Below are 23,597 nucleotides of genomic sequence, written 5' to 3' on the forward strand. Positions count from 1 at the left end.
TGGCTGTGACAAAGGGTTGCTTTTGGGGTTCAGACAGGAAATCTTAAGGTAATTCAAATTAAGGGAGAAGAGATTCAAAGAGGGATGGGGGGTGGGGTATAAACAAAGTTCCAGGATAGCTAACATTATAAATTTCTCAATAGAGATTTATCAAATCCATCTGTTTAAGACTGTCCCCACCAACGAGAAAAGGATAACTATGTCAGGAAGCCCAGTACTTAAGTGGGTGATGGAAAATATACATGGCTGTCACTCATGCAACCATCATTAGGAGGCACATTTCTTACTCCTTGTGAGGCTATCAGTATTAATGCCTTGTCCCTTCATCCCTGGTCCCTATCATCCCCCACCATCCCCAGGGAGAATCCTGGTACTTCTTGCCTTTTAAGAGCTTTCTCCTTAGGACCACAGAAGGGGACATGCCTTTCATTTCTCTTCTTTCAGCCAGACTCTCTCCTGATGTTTTTATTGTTTATGTGGCTTAAGAGCCCAGGATGAGGGGGAGTCTTAGTCCCTGTTCAGTCTCTTCTGCAACAGCAGGGTGATGTAGCCTGAGAAGAGAGGTAGACAATTTTGTACTTGTACCCAGCGGCAAATGGGAGTGTCTATTTAAGCACAGATGATGGGAAAGGCTGTTCTTTTGAGGAGCCAAGTGATGTAGTGTGGTCAAATTCTATTCAATTGGAAGCAAAAGGTGAGTTTTCAAGAAAAATGAAGGAACATATTAGTCAGGATTGCAGGGGTCAAGTGCATTTGCTGTATGGAAAATACAGTCACAGGGGGCATACCAGCAGAGCATAGCTTAGCTGGGATCCATGGAGTCATTTGAAGCTGGAATCTGCAAATTCTTCTGAACAATGTGAATCCCTGTGTCTTTAATACTTTATTATGTGTGAAAATGATGTATTTTATGGAGGCCTTGTACCTAATTTTGGATTTCTATTTTACATTTAAAAGAAGAACACTTATATAACTTTAGACCCTATAATATCCAGAAACATAGATTTAAGAGGTAAAAATAAAAATGAGAACGTGACTTTAAAATTATGGATTTTTCATAGAACAAAATATTTAGATTTTAGTGAGTGAATGAATGAACATTGTTTTATTAAGTAGACATGACTCATTACACGTAATCATTTTTTGAATGTGTGATTTTCCAGAAACGTGTGCTTGAAGCACTATTTTGTGTTTTGTTTAGTATTGAAGCTCAATGGCTGAGAAAATCCAGCAAGGCTCAAGAGTCTAAAGGGCAAAAGCCCACTATAAGTGAGATCTACTAAGGGAAGGCACTGACTGTCAATCAAAGCCAGTTATGCAAAGAGCCCTCACCCTGGCCCAGCTGATTAACCTGCTCATTTTTTAGGTGGTACACTTATGCACTCAGTACATGCGTTCAAAACTCCTTGTTTTGGAATGTTTTTAAGTAGATCATACAATTCTACCTAATTTATTCTCACTAGGACATACAGACTGTTTTTAGTGTCTGCTGATCTTTATCTTCTGGTAAGGGAGCCACAAAATGTCTTCATAGTTGTTTTTCTAATGGTCTTTCCATAGAGCAAGTTACTTTAGGAAAGCAACAGATTTCTCATGAGCTATTCAAATGTCATTTTGAAAGATACATGTTTGTCTCTGAAGATACATGTGTGCTCTCTGAAAATATTAACGAGGGGCATACTTACATGGTAATTATCTTCTTTCCCAGGAAATTGTAGCATGTTTATAGTAGTTGTCATTTTATAATAGATAAGTGCACACTTCATATTTAAAAATAATTTTTACATGTACTTATTGTACTTCTGCACTCAAGACTGCATTTGTACAATATTTATGGAACACGCCCGGAAATTGGAATCAGAGCATGCAGGAGTTAGTTGTCTCCTCTTGGATAGGTTCCAGGGCTCAAACTCAAGTCATCAGGCTGTGTGGCAAGAACTTTTACCCAATGCATCATCTCACTGGCCCTAACTCACTAGCTATTAAAGGCTAGTTACCATCTATAAAGTTAAAAAAAACAAACAAACAAAAAAAAAAAACAAAAACATGGTCTGAGAGACTAATAAGAAAGTCAGGTATTGGTGCTGAGCTTGGATCCTTGACATGTCAATGGACCATCAAGAGGAAATTGGGCTCTGGGCAGGATGCATGGGTCATTAGAACAATCCTATTCACAACATCTAGTTGTAGAGTGCATGTCATAGAGAAAGCTTTCTGGAATCTTCATCCCTGCATCAATCTCACAACTACCCTACCTTGGCATTCCCACATCCTCAACAGTAATTGGGACTTTTGCTCATGCCTTTAGTATCAAACTCTGGGCAGTCCCTTTGTCCTTGTTAGGCACTTATCAAATGTGCTTCTTCCTATGCCTGACTCCCTGAGGACTGACTGGTGAATTGGTGTGTGTGTGTGTGTGTGTGTGTGTGTGTGTGTGTGACAATGGAGTGGTCAGTATCAGCCTGGGCTGGAAGTTAAAATATTTTGGTGGGTAGTAGGGAAAAAATCCTTTCCTTTCATTTGCTATGGTGAGCTTACAATCTTGTCTGGGGATGGGCACAGTTTCTAAAGCTAAACGATATGGCTGTAGACCATCCATCTCACAGGAGAGCCCTAGACCTAGCAGTTTGCTTAGGTCGTCATCCTCCATGTCTCCACCAAGACTTGATTCTACTGTGCTCTGTGTTCCTTTCCTATACCTGCAGAAATGCCAGGTTCTGATAGGCCCATTGACCCTTTTTCCCCAGTGCTGAGGACAGCTTCTCACCATCTGGGAGAAGACTGCATCACTGGTATGGTAAGGATGCAACATGAGTATTAGATACAGAATCCAATGTCCAGCCTTAAGGAGGGTCTGAGGATGCTCCTGACTCCCAGCATTCCACTCTAAGTGGAACGGAGCCTGATAGGAGTTGATTATCTGCTCCCTCTACTCTGAGCAGAAGGGAGTTTCTTTAAAGGGACTGAGACCCTCAACTGTATTCCAATTCAACGTAAGTTTTCTGTTGGAGTAGAGACTATAGGAAGAAGTTTAAATCAACCATGAAAGCTACTCCCTTAGAGTACCAGAGCGGATGGGGGCACTGGAGGTGTGACTCAGCCCATCAGATTTTTAGGGTCCTCTTACCTGCAGAATACAGTGTACATATGGCCTGAGGAAGAGACGCTAATAAAATCCATGGCTTCCTTAGGGGTTGGAGTTCTTCTTTAAGACACTCAGCATCTCCCCAGAACCCTTTCTAGAAGCTTACACATATTTGATCAAAACCAGTATATATGGTCTATTTATCCTCAATTTCTTCCTCTCTGCTGGGTTTGGAGGGATCACTTTGGTGAGTTTTGGCCTTGTGATACATCGTGTTCCTTCCCAAGGACCAGGAAGCACTGCAGAGGGAAGTTCTTATTTAGAATCTCTGAAGGATTTTGTATTGGAGATGGGGTAGATATAGAAACAACATGGAAATGGAAGGACACAGTAGGAAGAGGAGAGAATTGGCCCCAATGAATATGTATAAAAAGCCCCATATGGAAACTTGCTACTTCATAAGCTGATTTAAGAAATAAGAATAAAGTGTCTTAAAAAAAATTCGACAGAAAAAAATCCTCAGGTATAAAGCCCTTTCACTTATAGAAGATAAAATGTGCCTGACCATCCTCTTGGGACACAAGGGGTGGGCCAAAAAAGGGGCTGTGTGGAGAGTGTGCTGATCACTGGAGACTGCAGAAGGCAGTCTGTTGGCTGCTGGCTTATGCAAACTCAACCTCCAACCCTGGGGTGAAGACCTGGAGTACATAGAGTGGAGGCAGCTGTGTAAACTGCAGGGTGGGTATTTATAGCCTTGGTGAGGCGTGCAGGGCCAGCCTAGAGTCTGTCAGTGGCCATCACCATCAGCCTGAACCTTGTGTCCTGGGCTGTTTTCTGCTCCTTCCTTCTTGAATGATGCAGGAGATTCCAAAACTTACTTTCTGCACCTTCGAGGGAGGGGCTGTTGCCATGGTATCTGGGACACTTGGGAATGCTGGCTTTCCACTCCAGGATAGCATTCCAGTTCTCAAGAGGATAGAGTTGTATGTGCTCTCAAAGAGGGACTGCTCGAAACTGTGAGGCCGTTCTCACTGGCTCCTAGCACTCTGGGACAAAGTGGGGAATGCACTACGGACTCAGATATGGACTTGGGTTCCAGGTCGGCTGATCGACGCATGGAGCAAAAGTGTAACAGAATGTGGTGACATGGCACAGGAAGGGAACTTGGTGCATAGGTGAGGGACACACTATGCATTTTACATTCTTCTATTTTCCATTTTTACTAACATACATTAATTGAACAAAATAATAGGTTTCATTGTGACATTTTCCTGCACATATTTGTGGTGGGTACGTGTGTGTGTGTGTGTGTGTGTATGTACTTTGATCATTTATTTCCTTGACCACTCTCACTGACACCTCCCTCTTCTATAGTACCACCTTCACTAGTGGTACAGTCTTTAATCTGTCCAGGAGTCAGAGGAGTTAATCTCTTGCTAGAGAGCAAACAACCACACCTCTCTTCTGAGCCTCAGACCAATATCTGAGAAGGGTTAGAAGGCCTGTGCATCAGGCCAGCAGACAAGAGATAGTGTGTTAGGAGTCACGGCTGTGAGCTGAGGATCTGAGTTGCGGGGCTCTCAAGAAGATCCATTATTGGTATCTGAAATCCTCAGGGTCTGTGTGCTTTGGTCATGGGAAGGAGAAGAGGAGAGGAACAGAGAATGAGAGGAAGGGGGAGCAGGGCGCTGGAGTGCAAAAGGGTGAACACACAGCTCTGTAATGGAAACTTGGCACCCAGCCTCCACTTTCTTTGCTTCCTCAGTGCATGCAGCTCAGATCTCAGATTGAGAAGCAAGTCTCCTCCTCTGACAGCAGCAGCACACAGCATCTCCGTGGCCCCCTCTCGCACTTCTGCTCAGAGACCACAGCCCTACAAGCTTCCTCTCCTGGTGACATGTGACATGGGAGTCTGCTGCTTCCCCCATCCCCTTTGCCCCCTGCCTCCACCCTTTCCCTTGACTAATTAGGCCAACATGCAACTTTCAGGGCCTGGCAGTTGAGAAGCCAAGAATGCTGTGAATTGGGGCCAAGTGTTTTTGTTGACATTGCTCTAGTGTAGCTTTGCAGAGCAACCTCTTTCCCGTAGCAGAGAAGTCCAAGGAGCCAGGGAGGTGAGTTAAGAGAGAACAATACAAAGTGCAAATGTGGACACCCTTGTCACATCTGCTTCATCTTCCTCTGCCTTGTAACACCCCCACTGCCCACCCTTTGTCTTTTCTCTCTAAATGCAAGACTGGAACAGCCCATGTCACAGAGAGCCAGGTTCTAGGAAGGTACTGAGTACAGTGCTGTGCATAGAGTGAGAGACTACAAGTGTTCAAGTCTTTGGTCTGTGAGACTTTCCAGATGTGCTTCATAATAGTTTCTGGGGACTGTTTAATAGGTGTTGTGCGATGGTCTTCACTCCCCACCTAGTGTAAGGTAGAGGCCCTTTTCCCAATCTGTCTTATTCTCAGCTGTACATTGTAACCAGGGTGAGCTTCTCCCATCCAGGGATCCACCAGGAAGGTGGCCTTAGAAACCATCAAACGTGGATTCAGATCTTTCTTCTGCTACTTGCTCACTGTGTGATGGTGTTGCTTAACCAGGGAATGCTTCCACTTCATTCCCTTGTTTGCAAAAGTGGAGACAATCTTTCCACATAGATTTATTATGAATGTAAAACATATTTAAAAATGGAAAGCTGTCTCAATAAGAAGAATGACAAAGTCTCTGGGAAGTATTCAATATGGCCTTAGAGTGCCTATAATCTTAGAAAAGCACTTCTTTGACTAATTTGCTTCAAAGGTAAAGAGGCCATGAAACCTTCTCTTCTAATAGGAGATTTTTGAGGAAACCAAACTGAACTACAACACTATTAAACTTTGTTCTCACTGAATGTTGTCACTACTGGTATTGTTATTCCTATTAACATTTCCTCAGACTCTGAACATCATTGTTTTATCAGTGATCGGTGGTCAAGTCTGTTTTTGTTGAGATAAAAGTCTGTAGGTTTTGGAAGGCTGAGGTGCTGTCTTAATAGTGTCTAATTCGTAAAGATATTGAATCATTATGTTTAAAAAAATCCTCTAATTTTCTGCTACACTAGCTGGCTTTGCTTTTACATCTCTTAATTGGTATCAGCTTTTCTTTTAGAGTCACAGATCCATGGAAACTTGGCAAAAGAGCTTTGAGAGTCATTGGAAGGAATACTTTTGTTTCTTTGCAAGTCTTCAGGGTCTGTTTGAACCTTAAGATTGTAGGTCCATGAAGCACCCTCCTCTGCCCTTCACTGTGAGGACAGACAGTAGAATGGCTATTCTGCCAGCCACAGCATGATCAACTCTTTAGATACCATGTAGATGAGCAGATATTTAGTACTCTGACCATATCTGTTGTTCTGAACTCTATTGCTCTCTGGCACTGTACACCTTCTAGCACCTGCATCTGAGGTCTTTGCTGTGCACCAGAGCTTAATGTGGAGCTCCAAGTCATAGGCTAGAAGAGCTAAAGAGGGGGATGAAGAGATGGCTCAGGAGTTAGAAGCACATACTGCTTCTGCAGAGGACCTGAGTTCAATTTTTTAGCTCCTACATCTGGTGGCTCACAATAGCCTAGTATCCCAGCTCTGGTCTTAATGGGCACTTGCACTGAAATGCACATGTGTGTGTGTGCCTACACAACACACACACACACACACACACACACACTTTAAAAAATAAGGAATAAATCAAAAGAAGAGTTGGAGAACTAATGTTTCTGGGAATAGCCTTAAAGCCATAAATGAGAAGGAATGAGTAGAGCAGTATTCTGCTCCCTTGCACCTTGAGTATCTGAGATGCTTTCCTCTGGCTTAGAGTGCTTTCAAAGGGGCCCAGTGCTTCTCAGATACCTTGGCAACTGGCTTTGATGCATACTTTCCCTGCCTTACTTCTCTGTTCCCTGGCACATTCTTCCTGAGAAGACATCTGTAAGCCAGTGATGCTTCGTTCTTTATCCTAGGAGCTGTTCCTGACACTAGCCTGGGACAAAGAGAGCTCCACTGCCCATAGTGTTGATTGTCTTTAATATGGTACTTAAATGTTTTAAGACTGATTGTTGGAGTTTATGGTCACTGACCTTATTCTTTCTTCATGAGTTCTTAGAGTTTTGTGGTTTTGTTTGTTTGTTTTCTCTCATTGTTTGTTGAGAAGTTTCCCCTCTTCTCTGACTATATTGGTGCATTTCTGAATGCATACCTAAGTTCTAGTTAGAGATCTTGACAATTCTACATTCAGGACTGGGGCTACATTCAAGGGAAACCTAAATTCTCCAGATGCTGATGCTATCTGTGGCTTTTTGAAGTGAGGGGCAGATGAACACTAGACCAGAAAGGTCTAGGACCCTAACTTACCCATGTATAGGGTGGAAATGGTGATTTCAGCTTGGGGTTATGGAGTACGATCAGTGATCTTATAGCATTCTGGTACTGAAGAGATAATGTTCATACTCTCCCATGTAGCATTGTGACAATAGCAAAGGTAAAATTGTTTGGAAAATTGACAATCTTTGTAAAAATACAGGCGAGGAGATGGTGGCCTTTAGCTCTCTCTGTATTGACCACTTCAAAGCACCACATTGTGTGGTTGGATACACCCTGTTGTGTGTGTGTGTGAAGGCTGCTGGGCCCCAAAATTATAGCCCTTGTCTTGTATTTAGAGCCAATTTTCTTATTTTTAAGAATATTTATTACTTAAGGAATTTTAAAAATATAAGTGTATTTTGATTATATTTTTCTCCCCTCCCAGATCCTTCCATATCCCCTCTTCCTTTCTACCCACCAAACTTTAAGTTCTTTCTCAACAAACAAAAACATAATACAACCATTTTTCTAGCCAGAGCTATTCTAGACATTTCAGAGCTGATAATCTTCCATTGTTTCTTTCCCTAGTTCCAGGCCACTAGAAAGAGCTACTCAGTCTGGCTACCTCCATCCTCAATATGCCCCTCATGTCAAGCTTAAGCTTTCATTTCTCTGTCTTTGTCTTGCTGGATTTCTCCATGGTGTTCAGGACTGTTAACATTTCTTCCTTGGGTTCTTTCTCTCTGCTTTTATTACGCCATGCTCATCCTCTCACCTAATGATCCTTTGTTGAATTTGTTTAACCCCCTGCTCTCTGGAGAAATTTTAGGTCCTCAAAGATTTTCTTTTCATATTTTTTTCCTCAGTGGTCATCACTACACAAATAGATGTATGTATGGAGTCTCCCTCCTGTTGTGAAACCCACAGAGATCCTATCTGGACTATATCATATGCTCTTTCCTGTTTGGGATCTCTTTTGTACTAGCTCTCTTGCTTGAGGTATCATTACCAAGAAGCTATATAATTTCCCTCCTGATAATCTTATCATCAGAAACTTGAGACTTGACATTCCCTAACCAGGTTGGAGAGCTTCTTCCCTCATGTGCCCTTCCTTCCCTCTCTGTTCTTTGTGCTGACACTCGCATCTCCACGGGCATCCCATCCAGAGACTGAGGCATTGCTCACCCTTTCACATGCCTTCTGTAGCCTTCTTTTACCTTCATCTCTTATTTTATGAAATCTTGTGCTGGGTCTTTTATAGGCTGCTGTTTTGGGGATGGTGAAGTGATGCCTTAGCTTTGGTTAACCTCCAAGAATCAGATTCTGAGCATATGTTCAACTGCAGTTGGCTTATATGAGAGACAACTTAAGTGGTGGTGGAGAGGTAGACATTGGTAAGCTAAAGCAGCTCACACAGACCCAATAGAGTCCATAGTCTGTATCTCTTCCCAGGTCAGTTCTTAATAGCATTATTTGTAGCTTGAATTGGATTCTTGTGAAGGTATTGGTGTCATGGAAATCATCCAACGACTATAAGTCTATATTGTCTCTCTCACTATTATTGGTTGTTAAATATGTTTTAGCATGTCACTGGGTGAAGGGGGTTGAGAAAGAAAAGAGACAGTTATCAACCAAATATACTTTTTCAAGATATTGTAGACAACATTAGTTTATTCACACCGTGGGAAACTCTGGAATCCAGTTTAGAATGCATACCTTGCTGTCCATCCATCTCAGACAATTAAGTATTTATATATAAGTTCCTTCCTGTCATTGGATAAAAGACTGCTTTTGTTGGGCTCAATAGGATTCAACAGTCAGAGGCCCTCAGACAGCTAGAGTCAAGAAAGACATCTTAAAGACATCCATGCAGTACAGAGAAAAATGTTAGCTGATTAAGGCACAGGCTCCCATCATGGGTAAAGACTGCATTTGGCTGTTAGTGATGTGTGGTGACTTTTTTTTTCCTTTCTAGAACTTGACCTCATGGATCTCATTGGGGAAGATAGAAAATGGATGGTGGGGAGGAAGCTGATGCAGGTGAATGATACACTGACTTCTGAAGATGCAGGACTCCGGATCAGCAAGAACTGCACAGAACCAGGTAACAGTGATGGTCATGTCCTCACAACGGCTTCCATGTTCTTCAGTTATAGCTGAGGATGAGCTAGATGACATATCTCTTCTCTAAGTTTCAATCTGGACATATTTTAAAGATGTTTACGGTGTATCAAAAACTCACATTTGAGTCTAACAATTTGAAGATCCTGCATCTAAAGACCTGACTCATCTTTAGTGTGGATAAACAGTTGTCAGCATCTTCCCAAAGACCTTAGATTTTTTGATATGAAAAGTGTTTTAGTCACGTGTGTCTACTCCTTTTTGGAAAGATGAGTAGAAGGACCTTTCCTTACCATCTTAGTAATAATTTCTTAAACAGAAATGGAAAGAATGAAGACTAGATACTTGTATGTCTACCATCAAAATATTATATGAACTATGGTCCTCAATTAGCGGGGCTTGTGGTTACTGTATGCTATTATCATTAGTTCACAAAGACCATTTTCAAAAGTCAGTTAAGTATTTAGGAGCTACATTTAATTATAAATGAAAATGTCCATGAAGGGTTTGAATTCCCCTGTTGAGTGGAGAGTTGTTGGATAACCTCAGAAGCACAGACATATCAAGGGCTGGCCTGAACACACAGGAGAGGGAATGTGGAGGTTCTACTCTGTGGACTCTGTTGGTGATCTTGTCTGGTAGTCATACGGTTTTCCAATGCATTTCTTCAATTAATAGGCAAATGGTAAGTGTGATGTAGGGAGACAGGAATCATAGTACTGGAAATCTCACCTTTACCTTTGGGGTGCAAAGAGTGGACTTAAAGGAGACATGGTGGTGAATGCTTTTCAGTGAGTTTGTCTAAATGCAGGATAGGTAGAAATGGGGTGATTCTACTTCCTGCTGGTATGGCTTTTTTCATGGGAAGAAAGTAGTCAGCCTTGCTGTTAGTTGCATAGATCACTCTATTAGCAATCACTTCCTTACAGAGATAGGTGCAGAAACTTCAGGTACATTGAAAACCATTCCAATGGAAGAAATGATTCGACTTCATGGGTAGCAATAAAATTTCTGGGTTGATAGAACAAACAAACATAGCTTATCATCTAGTGGAGTTGCTAAAGGAGGGTACAGAGAAGAAGAGATGAAAGGTTTTAGGATGAAGGTGGATAGGTAGCAGTGAAAGAGAGCTCAAGCACACTGTACAGAGAAGACTATGATATGCATGTATGGAAATGTCATTATTAAACCCACTACTAGGTACGATTAATATGTTAACAAAACCTTAAAAATAATGGTTGCAAAGGTGCCAGAATTGACACTCTTACTTTAGTCAACTGTAGACTAAAAAGGACTAGGATTCAATTTGAAACCTTGACTCAAAACCAAAGTATAGGTAAAATGAGCAAATTGGTATAAGGCAGAGAGTCCTATTCACATTATAGCTTATTGGGACTTGCATTCTTCAAGAACCCCTCCTTCTCCAAACTGTGGGGACCATGCCCTTTCCTGAATGCTGCTGTTGTAAAATGTCTCTAACTGCACCTTGGATGATACCATTCAATGACAATTCAAATCAGATGAATAGGGACAGTGAGATAGCTCAGTGATGAAGACTGCGGGTTATTCTTCTAGAGGACCATGGTTTTAATTCCCACCACTCACCTGCCTATAACTCTAGTTCTGGAAATTCAGTGCCTTCCTCTGGTCTTTGCATGTATCAGAACTATCTATGGTATAGAGGTGTACATGTAGATAAAAATACTCATGCACATAAAATTCATTAAAATTAAATCAAATGAATCAAAGTAACATAAAACATGCAGATGCTCCAGTTGCTCATTTGTATCATCTATCTGTCAGATATTCAATTTCTGTATGTGATTGGCAGCTGTTATAGCTGGGCAGCACAAGTCCTGCATCATGTTTATCAGCATAGAAAAGATTATTGGACAGGCTGATCTAAAACTTCCAATGGTCTCTGGACATATTTTCTGTCATACTAATTCACTTTCAGACAGCTCAAGAATGAAGGATGGATGTGTGTATCTGTGATCTCCATTTCTAACCTCCTAACCTAGATCTTGGAGTCACACATAAGTTTGAATTCTTGCTTGGAACCTATGGACTTTGGGCAATATAATCAGATTCTCTTAACCCATCAGCTCCTTAGAAATTATCACAGTCATTCTGACCTTTCACAAGTGAGAGTTGGTACTGAAGTCATAAAGTGTGTACAGTTTAGGGCCCCTTGTATGATAGTTGTATATTAAGAGTTGACTTCAAACAATCTGTGTCTGCTGGAAGGTGTCCCTGTGTCCATTTCAGGTGAGTCATGATGCAAGATTCATAGAGTCACAAGTCCATAGCCACTCTCCACCAAATATGGCCAGTCTCAGTCTGTCAACCACTCACACTCTCTAGTGGTCCAGAGATGAGCAGCTGGTCAGCTGAACTGTGAGGAGCAAGTACCATGATCTGTTATACAAGCTTTGAAGATGGTCATAAACACCATCATCTCTGCTGACCACTAGTAGTGATGTGATCAAAACATGCCAGACATTCATGACCTACCTGGCTCAGTGTCTTCCCAAGATAAAGAGATAGATGTATGAGAGAAAAATTAAAAGCCAAATCACAGGTAAGGCTGTGATTTAATGTTATTACTTTACTAGTGCCCTCAACTCCCATTCCATGGGGGTATGTCTGAAGACCCCTAGTGGATGTCTGAAACCACAGAGAACACTGAGCCCTGCTGTAATATGTATGTGTGTGTGTGTGTGTGTGTGTATTTCTTATATACACATACTACAATAATCTTTAATGGGAATGAATAATAATGACTGCTAATAAAATGAGCAATTATATCAATATACTATAATAAAAGTTATGTAAAAGTTATGCATTGCTCATGTCTGGAATTTTCCATTTAATGTTTTTGGACCATGGTTGACTGCGGGAAACCAAGGGAAATGAAACTGTAGGTCAGAACAAGACTCTGCTGCCTTCATCTCTATGTATGACTTTCGCTGGAGTGAGCTGTGGCAGGTCCATTCACTCATCATTGTCCAGTTTCCTTTAAGAGGTTCTGAACACAGTGAATATCATTGTGCTGGCTGAATACAGTGGTTTCTGCTCTCAGAAGTCTTAATGCAGGGGCTAAGAAGGGAGCCTGTGGTTTCTGGACTCTTTCCCTTCCTATTTGTGATGCCAGCAGTGCCCCTGCATTGATAGAGACGATGGACCCGGGTTCCCTCTGTGCATGGAGGGGTGATTGTTTGTATAGACACTTGGGCATGCTGGGTGCCAGTTGAACTGTAGCCATGTGAGCCGTGGTGTCAAGGTCATAGGCAGGAGTTAATGTAACATTTGTCCCAAAGCACAGTCCGTTACCGCTTATGTTGTCACGGTTTTCAGTCCCAAGACTGTGTCCTTGGAGACCCTGTTTTAGATGCTGTTAGAGGAAGTCTATAGATTCAGAATCTGGAGGTAGAATTGGGGCATTTACTTCCCCCCTGGTGTTACGGAGCTGCTTTGTGTCTCAGAGGTTCATGTCTTCAGCTGTGAAATAGAACTCTGGCTTTCATCCCTTCCATTACACAAACCCACTAATTCAGAGAAATTTGAAGAATAAAGACTCAACAAAACTTTGACTCCAAGTCAGCCTCCTGCTTCTCCTAATAGCTTCCTTGCATTTGCACAGTTCCAACTCATCTCGACCTTCTTTTCCCTTTCCCTCCTCCCCCACCCCTTCCTCACCTCTCCCCCTCCTCCTCTTCTTCCTCAGCTTATCTTTCCTTCTCCTCAAAGGTCAGTAGCCTAGAACACCCCATATGCAAGCCAGAAGAAGCAAAGTACATGACCTCTTATGAAACAGCAGTGTTACATGGGACTGGCCTTTCAACATAGGGGTGTCTTACTCTTTATATGATACTTGCTACTTTATGAATATATTATTTTAGGCATTTTTGGTTTTTACAAAATGGCATATTTAGTCACCCCTGGTTTTAGTGGAAACCTATCATTTTTCCCCTCTAGAACTGAGTAAAAAGACTGACCTCCAGGCTCCTATTTTTTTCAGGCAATTGTTCCAGCTCTCTGTGAATTTTTGAGGCTGTTTTCTTAGCCTGACACTGCCGATTTCATCTGCAGTCTGGAAACATATTGCGTTTTTGGCAAATAACACTTGAAATTGTTTACTCAGATGATCTATTAAGAGAAATTTCACTTTGAATAAATTTGATCCACAGAAAATTAAGTTAGCTAAATGTAATCTTGAGGGTGGTGGGCAACGGCAGGAGAAGTGCATTCTTTATAATAACTCTGTGTACACTTTATTTATACACTTTGCAGTATGCCTCCAGAAACTTCCCTATGTTCTCAGTTCTTTGATATTTTGTAGAAATGGGTCTCTTCTTAGGGCACCTCTCTCAAACAAACTTTGGAAGGAGAAAAATAACTGAAGTGACAGGCTTTGGTGTGAGGCCTTTCAGACAGAGGAACAGCTCATGGCTCACTCTGTCTCTTTGCTTAGTTGGGTCTAAGGTCTGTGGAGGAAAGAAAGATACCTGGACCTGTGTTGCAAGACTAAGCTGAGGTTGGCAAGAGACTGTCTTAAGGGAATGTGTCAAGAGATCAATGGTTTATGGACTGATCAGAAACTATATAACCTAGGAGGTAAGTGGGAATTGGGCAGATAGGGACCAGAAGAAATAAGATAAAGTGGGTTCACGGAGTAGGTATGGTGGGAGACAACAAGAAAGGCATACCAAGATCCGTCTGTTTAGGAATTTAAACAGTAACATCAGAGTTGACTAGTTTAATCCAGGACTGATATGACCAATGTATGAAGCCTGAAAAGCCTCAGTTTGTAATCCTTTATATGAAAGATCAATATTCAGATGGGAATAAACAACCAACCCAAAGGTGATGGGACTTAGAAGCCAAGTGGGGCTCCCCCTCATAGATACACACTGCGCAGATGTGCACAGATAACCTGACCTTCACATTACCTACTTTGGACAAAGAGGAACTTAATGCTGACTCAAATGCAAGCTTATGCTTTTCTTGCAGCTACCTTGTAAAAGTAAGGTTGTACAGATAAAAATTATAAAAATCACATTGAATATATTTCTATCAAATACATGAAAAACATTAGGAACAATCAGTTGTAACTACCTCAGTGTTATCATTGCTGGTATTGAACCCAGAAAAATATGAAATTTAAAGGCTGAAAAATCTATAAATTATTGCTCAAGGTTAAACAACTTTAACTTCTCTTTGTAGATGCATTTGCCCCCCCCTCTCTCTCTGTGTGTGTGTGTGTGTGTGTGTGTGTGTGTGTGTGTGTGTCCCTATCACTCTCCCATATTCTCTTGCTCAACTGGAAGCCATTTTTACCAGATTAGCTTGCCAGAGAATTCTCCAGGCTCCTCCTCTCTCTACTCTCAGTGATGGGTGTACAGGTTGACTATGCCTGGCTCTTACATTGGTGCTGGGGATTCAAATCCAGGTCCTAATGCTTATGCAACAAACTCTTGTTCCACTGAGCCATCTCTCTAGCATTGAGGCTGCAGTTTTCTTAATGATTAAAAAAATAACAGCTGTTCATGTTGCTACATGGAGAAAATTAGAAACTAATGTGATATACTTTTTAATTTGTGTCAAACTTTTCTGCTGAATTACTTGGAAGGGCTAATATCTGCTATAATAGATTTGAGGCCTTCCACCAGCCCCAAATTTCTTTTTCAAGCAGATTTCTGCTCCCAAATTGGCTTTGTTATAAGAAGTGGTCCATGACATTCTGGTCCTATTGCCTAGGAGTTTTTGTATCACCAAATGTGGATTCCAAGGCCCCACGTTTCTTCACATTGAGGATTCAAACCATGGAGATTGGGCATAGCAGGATTGGTCATCTCTGTTCAAATTCTGGGTGTCCTACAGACTCATTAGAACATGGCCACAGTATTAAGTTTGCTTGACGAGTGACTAGAAATTTTCAGGTCAGCAAGACATATCACTCTCACAGATTGAGCAACAAGAAGACAACAGATAGAGGGATTATTCAGGAGACTTCTGATTTGGGAAGGCCAAAGAGGCAGAATGAAAGGGAGTGGAGGACTTTCTACTCTGTAGTAATCACAAGTTTAAAACACTTAGTCTCTGCCAGGCAAGGGCCAGCTTTTACCTTTGACATCCTTTATGATCTTCAAGGCATGTTATTGAGATCTTTCTTTCTATTTTTTTTTTTAATATACTATTCTCTAACCTAGTCTGGTAAGTAGTGTCTGGAATTCTTCTGAAAGACACGTGAAGGGAGATAAACCATCCTTTGATATAAGGCTTTTGGGGGTAGATTTGTAAAGCATGTTTGTATATTCTGAGTATTTCATGTTCATTAGCTTACTGGAACAGTTTGGCCCTTAGAAAAAATTCATTCAGATCAGACTTCCAGCTTATGGATGTCTAGCCTATAATGTCCATTTGATAAGTAAAAAATAATTCAAATTCCCAGCTCACAACTGTGAGGAGAATTCAAGGAATTACTATTTCTAATCTCTTCCAAATCCCTTTCCTTAAAGACAGTCTCAACAAACAAGAGCCCTTGGATAATATGGCCCTGTTAACTACCTTGTATCATAAAGTTTTATAAGAAACCCATCACATTTATAAGAAACACATCCATTTTTGTGTGGTCAATGCCTACTCTTGTCTATTAAGGTTTAGTTGAGTAGTTGCGGGCTACAAGGTATGCAAAGTCAAAATTAATTATTCTCTGGTCCTTCACAGAAATGTTTATTACTTTCTCTGTGCTAGACCCTGACACTGAAGTCTCCTGTGGCCTAGAAAGGAGGTTAAGCCAAGAGTGAGTCTCTTAACTTCCTCTCTGTTCCTGACCCTCATCATTCCTGTGCCATATTAAATATATCTAATATAATCCACAGTGTCAGAAGGATTGCGAACTGGATTTTTTACTTTCTTGTCTCCTCCATTCAACTCATAATGAAAAAATCCCTGTCCTTCTGTATTTCTTTGTTCTTGAATTGGGAATATGTTACACATTTCAGGAACACCTTTCCACTCCCTAGAAATACTTGGGAACCATTGTGCTGGACTGTCTCCTCAATTCGTGGCATCTGCTTTCCTGGACTCATTACTCTCTGATTTTGTTTCTCCTTTGAGCCTGAGAGGGAAGCTTCAATGGAGGGTTGGATTCAGGTATCACAGCCTATGTGACACATGAACAGTTTCACTAAGGCTTACCTCTTGGGCAGGTCCAGAGCAGTGGGCAACATCCTTACCTTGTGAAGAGACAATAAGAACAGGAACCGAGTTGTGCACATCACCTACTTTTGGATCCACTAAACCACTTCCTTGGCTGAACCCATGTTGCCTACAATAGTGATGGCCATATCTTCCTCCCAGCCAATGAACAAATGCTAGTTCATGTCTCTAGCGTTCTGGGTCTTACTCCTCTCTCCTCTGTAACTTTGTTATTCTTTGGACTCTCACATTCAGAAATTCTCTTTCTGCACAAGTCAACGTATAAACCCAGAGTATCTCTATATGTGTGAGGGAGCCTCTGTGGCATCCACCACTAGAAGGGGCTAGAACGAGGATCAGAATATCCTCCGTCATAGGCTGATTCCCCTAGCTTTGTTGGTGTGTATACACAGCTTTTAAGCCATCCCTGCAAATCTCAATTGCCAAAAGAGCACCCATTTGCCTTCATCCAAGTGTTCTTTCTCAGATGCTGTGGGATCATAAGCAGTGGAGGCCTTGGGTGCTTGCCAGAAGTGGTCCGTTTTGGCTAGATTTGAGACCTGTTAGATCAGAACTTCTTGAAAGAAGACCCAGACATCAGGATTTTCACAAGTTTTTCCAGGGCTTGCTTGATACACTCAGGCATGAAGTCCCTTGGTCTAGCTCTTGGGAGTCACTTGAGATGATGTGAAGTCTATGTCCCTCCCTACACTCAGAAACTGAGACTGCTTAGGTATGGAACCCAGGGCAGGGCCTTAGGGTGTAAGCAGCTCTCCCTGATACACATTCAATATGGAACGTGATGTTCTAAGGCTGAAAGAAGATGAGGCTGAGCTTTTTCCCTCAAAGCCTCCCTGCAGTTCAGGCTGCCTGCCCAAGGGATACACAGAGCTGACTTATACAGCATGTGATTTCAGACACAGAGACTCCCCGCAGTGGGATTCCAGTGGCCAGTAAGCTAATGGCTCCTGTATGGGCTACTTAGGATTAGGCTTTACCTAAGTTTCAAATAGTGCTCACACTGCACTTCAGGAAGCCCACTTAAATATGAGGATGTCTAGTTTGTTGTATGGGTGCCTGTGAGCTTCCTGATATGATCCCATTCATTTCTATGATAAGAAAATAAAAAGCCTTAAATTAAATATCAGCAGCCCCCTTTTAGAAACAAAAAATGATTTGATGCCAGTATAATGCCTTATCTATTTTTATCGAGACCCTGAGCTCATCCTTAGGATACTACACACCATTGGGATTAGGGATAAAGAAGTGAGACAGGAAACATGGCAGGCTATCGACCACTGACTATAGCAGATCATGCTGGAAGAGGCAGAGGTCTGGGAGTCCAAGAATAAGTTAGATTTGTTAGTGGTTTTGTCTTGTGGTCATAAGGAAATTTGGAGATAAAAGGTGGTCACATTTTATAGCTCCTGAGTAGAATTAGGGATGCAGGCCTGAGTCCTGTAAACCTGGGCAGGATCCTGACATTTGCACGTATGCAAACCAGCTAGCTAACATCTCAGGGACTCAGCTTCTTCTTCTGCATGGTAGAGATGATTCGCAGCAGTGAGTTTATAAAGAGGACCAAGAACTTCGCACCCAGCACATGCTCAGCCTTGAATGGATGCCTGTTTCCTGAGCACACATAGTTAAGAGTCTAAGAGATCCCACTCTCGGGCTCAATGTGTGACACATGAAAGACTGTGGTTACTATATATGCTACTGATTCTTTAACTTGGGGACATGAGAAGAGTAAATTTGACAAGTATTAATATAAAAATCCAGGATAAAGTAGAAATAGCTTTAACTGCCCAAGTATTTGTTCAGGGCACAAGAACAGCCTATTGGTATAAACATATGTCACTAAATGTGTCTTTTATAGAAAACCACAAAATCTTGTTGATTTGCCCTGGGCAAATCCAGAAAGCTACCACTGTCGATGGCGAGTCAGAGTTTTAGATGGAGTATGCTAGGTCCTATGGGCAGAATGAACCCCAGTGGATGCACAAGACTGGAACCGCTGTGAGCAGGTGCAAATGGCATAGGGCTTTTTCTGCACATGGCTCTGCTTCCCTTTTTCTTAGCTTACTTGGTTGCTGTTACAAAACTCTGCAGACTGCTTGGCTCTAAAGGAGAAAAATGTGTTGCTCTCATTTCTAGAGTCTGGAAAGTAAAGTGGAGAGGTCCAGTAGGTTTGGGGTATGGCGAGGGCACTCTTCCGTGATTTGCAGGTGTCACCTTCCCTCTCTGATGCCCTGTGTGGCGTTAAGGGCTGGGTTCTTTGTCAAACATTCTCTTAAGAATTATTTATCTCATTTTTATTTGTAGGAGTACTTTGGATGTCTGTGGGGGCATCAAGTACATGGCTGGTGCCTGTGGAGGTCAAAAGAAGGTGTTGGATGTCCTGAGTTATGAGTTATCGTTTATGAGTGGGCAGAGTCACCCTATGGGACTACAGACTTGAACTCGTATCCTCTGCAAGAGCAAGTGGTTCTAATCACTGAACAACCTCCCTAGCTATCGCTGTCGCTAAGGCCCTATTGGTGGCAACGTCTAAAGCAGATTCATGGTGCCTTGGGTATCTTCCCTTCCCTTGCTCATTCCTTGCTCATTCCGACTGGTGTTGCCTGGGATAACCACCTCAATAAACACACCCAGCGCCTTCACATGGCATCTGCTTCTAGGGGAGCCTAAAGTCAGCTGAGGCACTTGGTGGCCAAGGGAGTGGTTATGTGCTATCTTTGTATGGGTCATTTAAAAACCATAAATTACCTACAAAAAATCACCTTGAAAGGGACAAAAAAAAAAAAAAAAAAAAAAAAAAAAGGGGAGAAAAAAAAAAAAAAAATAATACCTAACGGATTTTTCAGGGGCGGAATTTGTTGGAAATAAAAAAAAAATCTTACTCCATTTGAAGGCCTTAACACACACAATTCTCACTTTAAGGCAAGGGCCTGTTTTTCTTCTCTATCTAAGTATCTGTATCTTTGTGGAGGCAGTTGTAGAATTCTTTCCTCTCTCTGTGGTTCTTAAATGCTTTTTGCTAGCCCTGTCTTTCCAGGTATGATGAAAGAAATCCAGCTGTGGTGAGTCCTGGGATGGGGAGCTAAGAGCTCAGACAGAGTGGTTTGACCCACTGTGTTCATAGCCATGTGGTTCTGCTATAGAAGCTGCTGGGAGCAAGGCCTATGCAGCATCCTTTGGGATTTTAGCAGATTACTTAAGAACCAACAGAGATGTCTCCCTCACCCCACTCCCTTCCTAGTCGAGTTCACAGTTTCAACCTTGGAGAAATATGAAGGGGATGATCATGGGTACCTGGTCTTTGCTAAGTTTCTTTTTTTTTTTTTTGATAAACTTTTCAGATACTACAAAAGTATAAGTATCTGACCAAAAAAATGACCAAAACTTTCCAGTCTTTTCCCAGAGAGAAACCCACCAATATGAAACCATTCACCAAAAGAGTTCATCATTGTATATGAGCTATCTATATGTACTGATGTTTACATGTGTGTACATTTAATCAGGAATGTACCTATGCTCCAATATATGGATGACTCTCAAAGGCTGTGTTCTAAGAAGCCTTATATCATGCTTACACAGATGGTTCTAGAACAAGCATGAACAGTTCTATGGTAATGGGAATCTGATGTGTGGTGGGGAGGTGAGATGGGCTGGGAGAGTTCTAGAAACTGCATTCAAGAACCTTTCTGAGATCACGTCGCACTTTAGCTTCATGATAGTTGGATGCACAGTTGTTTCAACTCACTGATGGACTGATGGTACACTTTAGACTTGCGGACTTTGTTCTGTGGGTACACGTAGCTCCAAAAGAAGAGAATAACGAGCTCTACTTAGTGATATATTATTTATCTTATGTATGGGAAGGAGTACAGCTTTAGTTTGTTTAATGTTTGATCTCAATATGTAACGCAACCTGGCCTTGAATTTTGGATTCTCCAATCTCTGCCTCCCAAATGCAGGAATTACATGGGGGAACTACATCTATTTTTGTAAATTGCTTTGAAATACACTGAAGTATGACATATAAATGAAAGGCTGCAGGCCTGGCTACATGCGAAAAACTGGTAAAATAAAATAGAAACTACAACATTTCCATGCTGGGTCTGTGGTTGTTCACTCTAAAATTCTCCCCATCTCCTTAGATGTTTGCAAATGTCCATAATAAAATGCCTGAGAGAAAATAAAGGCAGGATTCTTAAAATTGAAAGGGGAGATCAGGGATGGAAATTTTCATATAAATAACATGTAAAGTTGTGGCATTTCATACAATTGTAGACTTGCAGTGATAACTATTGAGAGATTGTGTCCCCTTGGGAACAGCTGAGCTGAACCAATAGGTGCTAAAATTTTTTGGTCTGGACACCATAAAGAACTATCCTTTTCTAGGCTAGCAATATAAAATCATTATGCAAAGGGACAGGTATCCTGTCTGAAACCAGCGCCACTGGATTAAATCTCCTGGCAGAGGGAGAGGAGCAGTTATGTGGCTATTTCTAATTCAGCATTAAATAATTCATTTTAATAAGGCAGTCTGAGGTTAAAATGCAACATGCAGTGGAGAAAAATAGGAAGTCAGTAGCTTCTATGTCTGGGAGACACAGGTCACCTCTTTTCGTGTGATCTGACTTAGGTGACAATCAAAAGACAGGCATCCATGTCAGTACTCAGTGGAGGAAATGGGGTGTCATCTGAATATTTATGTCTCTCCTAAATCCACATGCTGAAATCCTAGCCCACAAGGAAGTAGAAGCCAGAAATGGGATTAAGGTCCATATAAAAGAGAGTCCACAGGTGGAGCAGAGGAGACACACCTTAGGTTCTTCCACCAAGAAGGGAGGGAGACCAGCTTTTAATAGTTATGCCTTGAGGGAAGGAGTACAAAGGTTCTGGTGGTGGAAAGTTGGGCCAGTGTGTTCTCAAGAGCTAAGGGTGAGTAGGGCTCTAGCAATCATTGGCTGATCTACTTCTTTCGTCTTCATGCATGTCCCAGTAGCCTGGGAAGCACACCCTAATCCTTGAGATTCTATAGTGCTCCATCTCCTTCCCCTGAATGTGCCTACTTGTTTGTCTCACTAAGAACAGGAGCTCAGGCTTGCCCTCCTAGTTTTCACAGTGTGTTGGCACAGTCACTGACAGAGGCTCACAATTATCAGCAGACTCAGGTCTGTGAAAGGAAGGGAGGCTTTCATGAAAATGCTGAAGTATTTCCCACCTTCCCATTCTTTCTTTTACCACCTCTGTCTCCGTGTCAGATGTGTAAGGACTTTCAAGGAAGCTCCAAACTTGTCAAAATTGCAGAAATGGAAGCTACAAGAGACTCCTACCCCAGGCTCTTCTGTCAGAAAAGAGAGGATTAGCTGTCAACAGAGCAGATATTTTTATTTTGCAATCCAGGAAGGTAAGCAAGTCATATCTAGAAGTGTTCTTGGGACCTGAGCCTAGGACTTTCATACACTCAAAGAGAAGACTCCTGGAGGACTGAATCAATGGTAGTGGCATGGTATTGCTGCAGACACCCTGCTTACCTCTTGGCCCTTGGCAGGTGTGAGATATCAGGGGCACACACAGGCTTTTCTGGCTCAGTAGTTCAAAGCAAATGGATATATATCTTCAGGCAACACTTTAATCTCTCACCAGGCTCTGCCTTGTGTGAAATGGAATTTGTCTTTCATACTAAATCATTTTTCAAAGAGAGTTGGTATGTTTTAAGGAAGGAGCTCTGTACTCCTGTTGTTCAGCTCTTCTGTTGAGTTTTCTTTTTCTAAAGGTTTTCAAAGGCAGAGCACACCTATTTTAGCAAATGCTCTTCAGTCCAAAGCTTGAAACAGTGTAGGGAATCCCCAGGCTAGGAGGGGGTGTGTCCATTCCTTAGAGGAACTGGAGTACAGTCTCTAGGGAGGGCTTGCACCTCATGGTACTTTCAGTTATGTCCACTAACGCAGAGGCTTCTTAGCCTGCTCCATGAATGTAGCTAGCCATTGTGACTTGTGTCTGGTAGGTAGTATGCGGCAGAGGCTATGTAACTTCTATATCTAAGTATTCCAGGCAGTGTAGCCTCTATTAGACTCTCTTCCTTGGGATGAGTTGATCTTGGAATCTGGCCATCATGCTGGGAGGAAGCCAAGGTGTCAGGGAAAGCCACATGCAAGTTCTCCAGTGAGCAGTCCCAGCTGGCTCAACAACTAAACTTGTGAGTAAAGACCCTTCCTGGATGACCCAGCCATGGCGGCTATCTGATAGCAACTTCAGAAGACAGACTGTGTGGGAGTTGTGCAGAAGAGCCCCGGGTACTTCCAGAACCAGAAAAGAGAATAATGAAACAGGACAGTGGTTCTTTGGTGCTGTCAACTTGGTTGGTTTGTTCTGTAGACACAATGTCTGATGCACTCATACACCCACTGAGCTGAGGAACCTCCATGGCCTACAAAGGATCCCCATCACCTGTCACTCTTAGTTGTAGTGACTGTTCACTTCTTGTTTCCCCAGAAGTCATCATCACAGGAGAAGGGACAGGAGTAACATTGCCCTTCCTATTACTCAATCTCCAGATTTTTCACATTGTTTGTGACTTAGAGGCAGATATAAGGTTTCTACCACACCGATTATTAGATTAATGGTCTGTTCAGTGTTTGGCTGTAAGCAGTTGCTGTCTTTCTCTCTACAGACAGGATCACCATGGTGACAGCAGCTACGATACACAGTTTTCTACTTACCATACTCCAGACTCTGGTTCCCACTGACCAAATTTGCTTTAATTTATTTTTAAAACATATGTTTGTGTTGTTGGGGGTTCGTGCATGCTTATGGAGGACAGGAGAGTATGCCAGATCCCCTGGAGCTGTA

General features: G+C 42.0%; 1 protein-coding gene across 1 annotated transcript in view; it reads left to right on the forward strand.

Moving 5' to 3' along the window:
- The window catches only part of Slc24a3 (solute carrier family 24 member 3), a 465,352-nt gene that overhangs the window by 61,978 nt on the left and 379,777 nt on the right, over positions 1–23,597 (forward strand). Inside the window, exon 2 of the mRNA XM_021179490.2 lies at positions 9,385–9,513. Coding sequence (XP_021035149.2) covers positions 9,385–9,513 — 129 coding nt within the window. The remainder of the gene's footprint in view (positions 1–9,384; positions 9,514–23,597) is intronic.

Source organism: Mus caroli, chromosome 2 (assembly GCF_900094665.2).
Source record: "Mus caroli chromosome 2, CAROLI_EIJ_v1.1, whole genome shotgun sequence".
In the NCBI taxonomy this organism is placed as follows: domain Eukaryota; kingdom Metazoa; phylum Chordata; class Mammalia; order Rodentia; family Muridae; genus Mus; species Mus caroli.